Source organism: Lampetra fluviatilis, unplaced genomic scaffold (genome assembly GCF_964198595.1).
Source record: "Lampetra fluviatilis unplaced genomic scaffold, kcLamFluv1.1 SCAFFOLD_322, whole genome shotgun sequence".
In the NCBI taxonomy this organism is placed as follows: Eukaryota; Metazoa; Chordata; class Hyperoartia; order Petromyzontiformes; family Petromyzontidae; genus Lampetra; species Lampetra fluviatilis.
Genome location: NW_027621489.1, coordinates 88,487 through 97,076, shown reverse-complemented (window position 1 = coordinate 97,076; position 8,590 = coordinate 88,487). Strand labels below are relative to the sequence as shown.

The window sequence follows — 8,590 nt, the reverse complement described above, 5'->3', positions numbered from 1 at the left end:
GGGAGATGGGGGGAGATGGGGGAGAGATGGGGGGAGATGGGGGGAGATGGAGGGAGATGGGGGGAGATGGGGGGAGATGGGGGGAGATGGGGGGAGATGGGGGAGAGATGGGGGAGATGGGGGGAGATGGGGGAGATGGGGGGAGATGGGGAGAGATGGGAGAGATGGGGTGAGCTGGGGGGGAGATGGGGGGAGATGGGGGGAGATGGGGAGAGATGGGGGGAGATGGGGGGAGATGGGGGGAGATGGGGGGAGATGGGGGGAGATGGGGGGAGATGGAGGGAGATGGGGGGAGATGGGGGAGAGATGGAGGGAGATGGGGGGAGATGGGGGGAGATGGAGGGAGATGGGGGGAGATGGGGTAGTGGTGGTGGTGGTGGTTGTGGTGGTTGTGGTAGTGGTGGTTGTGGTGATAGTGGTGGTTGTGGTGGTTGTGGTGGTGGTGGTTGTGGTGGTAGTGGTGGTGGTGGTGGTGATAGTGGTGGTGGTGGTGGTAGTAGTTGTTGTAGTAGTAGTTGTTGTGGTTGTTGTGGTTGTTGTGGTTGTTGTTGTTGTGGTTGTTGTGGTTGTTGTGGTTGTTGTGGTTGTTGTGGTTGTTGTGGTTGTTGTGGTGTTGTGGTGTAGTAGTGGTGATAGTTGTTGTGGTTGTTGTGATAGTTGTTGTGGTAGTAGTGGTTGTTGTGGTTGTTGTAGTTGTAGTAGTAGTAGTTGTTGTGTAGTAGTAGTTGTGATAGTTGTTGTGATAGTTGTTGTAGTTGTTGTGGCTGTTGTGATAGTTGTTGTGGTAGTAGTAGTGGTTGTAGTTGTTGTGGTAGTAGTAATTGTTGTGTTGTGGTAGTAGTAGTTGTTGTGCTGTGTTGTTGTGGTTGTAGTGGTAGTTGTAGTGGTGGTAGTAGTAGTGGTTGTAGTTGTTGTGATAGTTGTTGTGGTAGTAGTAGTAGTTGTTGTGTTGTGTTGTTGTGGTAGTAGTGGTTGTAGTGGTTGTAGTGGTGGTGGTGGTTGTTGTGGTTGTTGTGGTAGTAGTAGTAGTGGTTGTAGTTGTTGTGATAGTTGTTGTTGTGTTGTGGTAGTAGTAGTTGTTGTGCTGTGTTGTTGTGGTAGTAGTGGTTGTTGTGGTGGTAGTAGTTGTAGTGATAGTTGTTGTGCTGTGTTGTTGTGATAGTTGTTGTGGCTGTCTCTCACAGGAAGTGGCTCTCCCCGTCAGAAGTCCCAACAGGAAGTCGCTCGCTCCGTTACGGATCCCCCTGAGGATGTTGGCAGCGTCGCCACGGAGACCAAGCGCAGGCCTCGGGGTCGCCACGGCAACGGGGCCAGAGTCTCCGCCTGGACCCACAAAAGGCACCGTGGTTACGGCTCCCCCACCCCTAGCAACCGCCCCTAGCAACGGCTCCTAGCAACGGCTCCTAGCAACGGCTCCTAGCAACGGATCCTAGAAACGGATCCTAGCAACGGCTCCTAGCAACGGCTCCTAGCAACCGATCCTAGCAACGGATCCTAGCAACAGCTCCTAGCAACCGCCCTTAGCAACGGCTCCTAGCAACCGCCCCTAGCAACGGCTCCTAGCAACCACTCCTAGAAACGGCTCCCAGCAACGGCTCCTAGCAACGGCTCCTAGCAACGGCTCCTAGCAACAGCTCCTAGCAACCGCCCCTAGCAACGGCTCCTAGCAACCGCTCCTAGCAACTGCCGTAGACTCCAATGTCAAAGTGTCTCACCCGTAGCCTCCCAGCTCACCAGCATAAGCGCTCAGACACTTGCTGAGCACGCCCAGAGGCAGCATGGGGTCCATGAGCGCCAGGAGACGTGACGGGGACGGTGAACACCCCAGCATGGCGGCCGGGTACACGGCAAGGATCCCGTCGGGCACACGGACGCCGACCTCGGCCGCACGCAGACACACGGAGAGGCACAGATTGCCCCCCGCCGAGTCTCCGGCGAGGCAGACTCGCTCGCCCGTCCATCCTGCGGTGAGAGAGAGAGAGACAGAGAGAGACGGTGAGAGACACAGAGACACGGGGAGAGAGAGACACGGTGAGAGAGACACGGAGAGAGACACAGAGAGAGACACGGTGACAGAGGCAGGGAGAGACACAGAGAGAGACACAGAGAGAGACACAGGGAGAGAAAGAGACAGAGAGAGACACACAGAGAGACACAGGGAGAGACACGGGGAGAGAGACACAGGGAGAGGCACAGATTGCCCCCCGCGGAGTCTCCGGCGAGGCAGACTCGCTCGCCCGTCCATCCTGCGGTGAGAGAGAGACACGGGGAGAGAGAGAGACAGAGAGAGAGACGGTGAGAGAGACGGGGAGAGAGAGAGAGGCAGGGAGAGACACGGTGAGAGAGAGAGACACGGTGAGAGACACGGGGAGAGAGAGAGACACGGGGAGAGAGAGAGAGGCAGGGAGAGACACGGTGAGAGAGAGACACGGGGAGAGAGAGAGAGGCAGGGAGAGACACACACAGAGAGGCAGGGAGAGAGACACGGTGAGAGACACGGGGGGAGAGACACGGAGAGAGACACAGAGAGAGACACGGTGACAGAGGCAGGGAGAGACACAGAGAGACACGGTGAGAGACACAGAGAGAGACACACGGGGAGAGAGACACAGGGAGAGGCACAAATTGCCCCCCGCGGAGTCTCCGGCGAGGCAGACTCGCTCGCCCGTCCATCCTGCGGTGAGAGAGACACGGGGGGAGAGAGAGAGACAGAGACACGGTGAGAGACACAGAGACACGGGGAGAGAGAGACACGGTGAGAGAGACACGGGGAGAGAGAGAGGCAGGGAGAGAGACACACAGAGAGGCAGGGAGAGACACGGTGAGAGACACAGAGACACGGGGAGAGAGAGACACGGTGAGAGAGACACGGGGAGAGAGAGAGGCAGGGAGAGACACACACAGAGAGGCAGGGAGAGAGACACGGTGAGAGACACAGAGACACGGGGAGAGAGAGACACGGTGAGAGAGACACGGGGAGAGGGAGAGGCAGGGAGAGACACACACAGAGAGGCAGGGAGAGACACGGTGAGAGACACAGAGACACGGGGAGAGAGAGACACGGTGAGAGAGACACGGGGAGAGAGAGAGGCAGGGAGAGACACACACAGAGAGGCAGGGAGAGAGACACGGTGAGAGACACAGAGACACGGGGAGAGAGAGACACGGTGAGAGAGACACGGGGAGAGAGAGAGGCAGGGAGAGAGACACGGTGAGAGGCAGGGAGAGAGACACGGTGAGAGACACGGAGAGAGAGAGAGAGACGGTGAGAGAGACACACAGAGAGGCAGTGAGAGACACAGAGAGAGACACAGGGAGAGAAAGAGACAGAGAGAGACACACAGAGAGACACAGAAAGACACAGAGAGAGAGACACGGGGAGAGAGACACACAGAGAGACACACAGAGAGACACGGGGAGAGACACAGAGAGACACAGAGAGAGACACACGGGGAGAGACACAGAGAGACACAGAGAGAGACACACGGGGAGAGAGACACAGGGAGAGGCACAGATTGCCCCCCGCGGAGTCTCCGGCGAGGCAGACTCGCTCGCCCGTCCATCCTGCAGTGAGAGAGACACGGGGGGAGAGAGAGAGACAGAGACACGGTGAGAGACACAGAGACACGGGGAGAGAGAGACGGTGAGAGACACGGTGAGAGAGAGAGACGGTGAGAGACACGGGGGGAGAGACACGGAGACACACGGTGGGAGACACAGAGACACGGGGAGAGAGAGACAGAGAGACACAGAGAGACGGTGAGAGACACGGGAGAGAGACAGAGAGAGACACAGGGACACAGAGAGAGAGACACAGAGAGAGACACGGTGAGAGACACAGAGACACAGAGAGAGACACAGAGAGAGACAGAGTGACACGGTGAGAGAGACACGGTGAGAGAGAGTGAAAGAGAGACACGGGGAGAGACACAGAGACACGGGGAGAGAGACAGAGAGAGACACAGAGAGACGGTGAGAGACACGGGGAGAGAGACACAGAGACACGGGGAGAGAGACAGAGAGAGACACAGAGAGACAGTGAGAGACACAGAGAGACAGTGAGAGACACAGAGAGACAGTGAGAGACACGGGGAGAGAGACACAGAGACACGGGGAGAGAGACAGAGAGAGACACAGAGAGACAGTGAGAGACACAGAGAGACGGTGAGAGACACGGGGAGAGAGACACGGGGGGAGAGACACGGGGGGAGAGACACGGGGAGAGAGAGAGACGGTGAGAGAGACAGGGCGAGAGAGAGGCAGGGAGAGAGACACGGTGAGAGAGACACAGAGACACGGGGGCAGAGACACGGGGGGAGAGAGACACGGGGACACGGTGAGAGACACAGAGACACGGGGAGAGAGACACGGGGGGAGAGACACGGGGGGAGACACGGGGAGAGAGAGAGACGGTGAGAGAGACAGGGCGAGAGAGAGGCAGGGAGAGAGACACGGTGAGAGAGACACAGAGACACGGGGGCAGACACACGGGGGGAGAGAGACACGGGGACACGGGGAGAGAGACACGGGGGGAGAGACACGGGGTGAGACACGGAGAGAGAGAGAGACGGTGAGAGAGACAGGGCGAGAGAGAGGCAGGGAGAGAGACATGGTGAGAGAGACACAGAGACACGGGGAGAGAGACACGGGGAGAGAGAGACACGGGGGGAGAGAGACACGGGGAGAGAGACACGGTGAGAGAGACACAGAGACACGGGGGCAGAGACACGGGGGGAGAGAGGCAGGGAGAGACACTGTGAGAGACACGGGGAGAGAGACGGTGGCTGTGTGTGTGACTGAGTGACTGAGTGACTGAGTGACTGAGTGAGTGACTGAGTAAGTGACTGAGTTACTGAGTGAGTGACTGACTGAGTGACTGACTGAGTGACTGACTGAGTGACTGACTGAGTGACTGACTGAGTGACTGAGTGACTGAGTGAGTGACTGAGCGAGTGACTGAGTGACTGAATGACTGAGTGAGTGACTGACTAACTGACTGCCTGACTGAGTGACTGAGCGTGTGACCGAGTGACTGTGCGAGTGACGGCGAGTCACCCCACCGCTTTACCCACCCAGCAGGTTGTGATGGGTCAAGGCCCAGCAGTAGGCATAAAAGCACTCCTCCAGGGCTCTGGGGAAGGGCGACTCGGGGGCGAGTGAATAGTCGACCGAGAGCACCGGGCAGTCCAAGTCAGTCGCCCAGTCCCTCAGGTACGGCTAGACGCACAGACACAGAGACACACACAGAGACAGAGAGACAGAGAGACAGAGAGACACAGAGAGACACAGTGAGACAGAGAGACAGAGTGGGAGAGTGAGTAGTCGACCGAGAGGACCGGGCAGTCCAAGTCAGTCGCCCAGTCCCTCAGGTACGGCTACACGCAGACAGACAGAGACACACACAGAGACAGAGAGACAGAGAGACACAGAGAGACACAGTGAGACACACAGAGAGACAGAGAGACACACGCAGAGAGACAGAGACACGGGGAGAGAGACAGAGTGAGAGAGTGAGTAGTCGACCGAGAGCACCGGGCAGTCCAAGTCAGTCGCCCAGTCCCTCAGGTACGGCTACACGCAGACAGACACAGAGACACACACAGAGACAGAGAGACACACAGAGACACACAGAGAGACAGTGAGACACACACAGAGACAGTGAGACACACAGAGACACACACAGAGACAGTGAGACACACAGAGACACACAGAGAGACAGTGAGACACACACAGAGACAGTGAGACACACAGAGACACACACAGAGAGACAGTGAGACACACACAGAGACAGTGAGACACACAGAGACACACAGAGAGACAGTGAGACACACACAGAGACAGTGAGACACACAGAGACACACACAGAGACAGTGAGACACACACAGAGACAGTGAGACACACAGAGACACACAGAGAGACAGTGAGACACACACAGAGACAGTGAGACACACAGAGACACACACAGAGAGACAGTGAGACACACACAGAGACAGTGAGACACACAGAGACACACAGAGAGACAGTGAGACACACACAGAGACAGTGAGACACACAGAGACACACACAGAGACAGTGAGACACACAGAGACACACAGAGAGACAGTGAGACACACAGAGACACACAGAGAGACAGTGAGACACACACAGAGACAGTGAGACACACAGAGACACACAGAGAGACAGTGAGACACACACAGAGACAGTGAGACACACAGAGACACACACAGAGAGACAGTGAGACACACACAGAGACAGTGAGACACACAGAGACACACAGAGAGACAGTGAGACACACAGAGACACACACAGAGACAGTGAGACACACACAGAGACAGTGAGACACACAGAGACACACAGAGAGACAGTGAGACACACACAGAGACAGTGAGACACACACAGAGACAGTGAGACACACAGAGACACACAGAGAGACAGTGAGACACACACAGAGACACACACACAGACACACACAGAGAGAGACACACACAGAGACACACACAGAGACACAGTGAGACACACACAGAGAGACAGTGAGACACACACAGAGACAGTGAGACACACAGAGACACACAGAGAGACAGTGAGACACACAGAGACACACACAGAGACAGTGAGACACACACAGAGACAGTGAGACACACAGAGACACACAGAGAGACAGTGAGACACACACAGAGACAGTGAGACACACACAGAGACAGTGAGACACACACAGAGACAGTGAGACACACAGAGACACACAGAGAGACAGTGAGACACACACAGAGACACACACACAGACACACACAGAGAGAGACACACACAGAGACACACACAGAGACACAGTGAGACACACACAGAGAGACACAGAGAGAGACACACAGAGAGACACAGATACACAGAGAGACAGTGAGACACACACAGAGACACACAGAGACACAGTGAGACACACACAGACACAGAGTGAGACACACAGACACACAGTGACACAGTGAGACACACACAGAGAGACAGAGAGACACACAGTGAGACACACACACACAGAGAGACACAGAGACCCACAGAGACACACAGAGATCCACAGAGACACACAGACACACACAGATACACACACAGAGACACAGTGAGACACACAGAGACACACAGAGAGACACACACAGAGACAGTGAGACACAGAGACACACAGAGAGACACACACAGAGACAGTGAGACACAGAGACACACAGAGAGACAGACAGAGAGACACACAGAGAGACACACAGAGACACACAGAGACACACAGAGAGACACACAGACACACAGAGACACACAGAGACACACAGAGACACACAGACACACACAGAGTGAATAGTCCAGGGAGAGGATGGGAGTCAAACTCTCTCTCCCCGTGTCTCTCTCCCCGTGTCTCTCTCCCCGTGTCTCTCTCCCCGTGTCTCTCTCCCCGTGTCTCTCTCTCTCCGCGTGTCTCTCTCCCAGTGTCTCTCTCTCCCCGTGTCTCTCTCCCCGTGTCTCTCTCCCCGTGTCTCTCTCCCCGTGTCTCCCCGTGTCTCCCCGTGTCTCACCTCATGCGAGCGCGATGTCTGCGCCACGAATCCCCCGCCGTGTCTCTCTCTCTCCGTGTCTCTCTCCCCATCTCTCCCCGTGTCTCTCTCCCCGTGTCTCTGTGTCTCTCTCCCCGTGTCTCTGTGTCTCTCTCCCCGTGTCCGCGTGTCTCCCCGTGTCTCACCTCGTGCGAGCGCGATGTCTGCGCCACGAATCCCCCGCCGTGTCTCTCTCTCCCCTTGTCTCTCTCTCTCTCTCCCCGTGTCTCCCCGTGTCTCCCCGTGTCTCTCTCTCCGTGTCTCTGTGTCTCTCTCCCCGTGTCCCCGTGTCTCACCTCGTGCGAGCGCGATGTCTGCGCCACGAATCCCCCGCCGTGTCTCTCTCTCCCCGTGTCTCTCTCTCTCTCTCCCCGTGTCTCCCCGTGTCTCCCCGTGTCTCTCTCTCCGTGTCTCTGTGTCTCTCTCCCCGTGTCCCCGTGTCTCACCTCATGCGAGCGCGATGTCTGCGCCACGAATCCCCCGCCGTGTCTCTCTCTCCCCGTGTCTCTCTCTCTCTCCCCGTGTCTCTGTGACTCTCTCTCTCTCTCCCCGTGTCTCTCTCTCTATCCCCGTGTCTCAGTGTCTCTCTCCCCGTGTCTCTCTCTCCGTGTCTCTCTCCCCGTGTCCCCGTGTGTCCCCGTGTCTCCGTGTCTCTCTCCCCGTGTCTCCGTGTCTCTCTCCCCGTGTCTCCGTGTGTCCCCGTGTCTCACCTCGTGCGAGCGCGATGTCTGCGCCACGAACCCCCCGCCGTGTCTCTCTCCCCGTGTCTCTCTCTCTCTCCCCGTGTCTCTCTCTCTCTCCCCGTGTCTCTCTCTCTCTCCCCGTGTCTCCCCGTGTCTCTCTCTCAGTGTCTCTCTCCCCGTGTCTCTCTCTCTGTGTCTCTCTCCCCGTGTCTCCGTGTGTCCCCGTGTCTCACCTCATGCGAGCGCGATGTCTGCGCCACGAATCCCCCACCGTGTCTCTCTCTCCCCGTGTCTCTCTCTCTCTCCCCGTCTCTCCGTGTCTCTCTCCGAGTGTCCCCGTGTCTCTCT

The 8,590-nt window shown here is 57.0% G+C and overlaps 1 protein-coding gene across 1 annotated transcript in view; it reads right to left on the bottom strand.

The window, feature by feature from the left end:
* Positions 1–1,006: 1,006 nt before the first annotated feature.
* LOC144955322 (hormone-sensitive lipase-like) overlaps positions 1,007–8,590 on the bottom strand; it is a gene marked incomplete at its 3' end in the record, with an annotated part of 38,246 nt that continues 30,662 nt past the window's right edge. Inside the window, exons 6-8 of the mRNA XM_078885574.1 lie at positions 5,073–5,217; positions 1,735–1,962; positions 1,007–1,323 (exon numbers count right to left, since the gene is read on the bottom strand). Coding sequence (XP_078741700.1) covers positions 1,007–1,323; positions 1,735–1,962; positions 5,073–5,217 — 690 coding nt within the window. The remainder of the gene's footprint in view (positions 1,324–1,734; positions 1,963–5,072; positions 5,218–8,590) is intronic.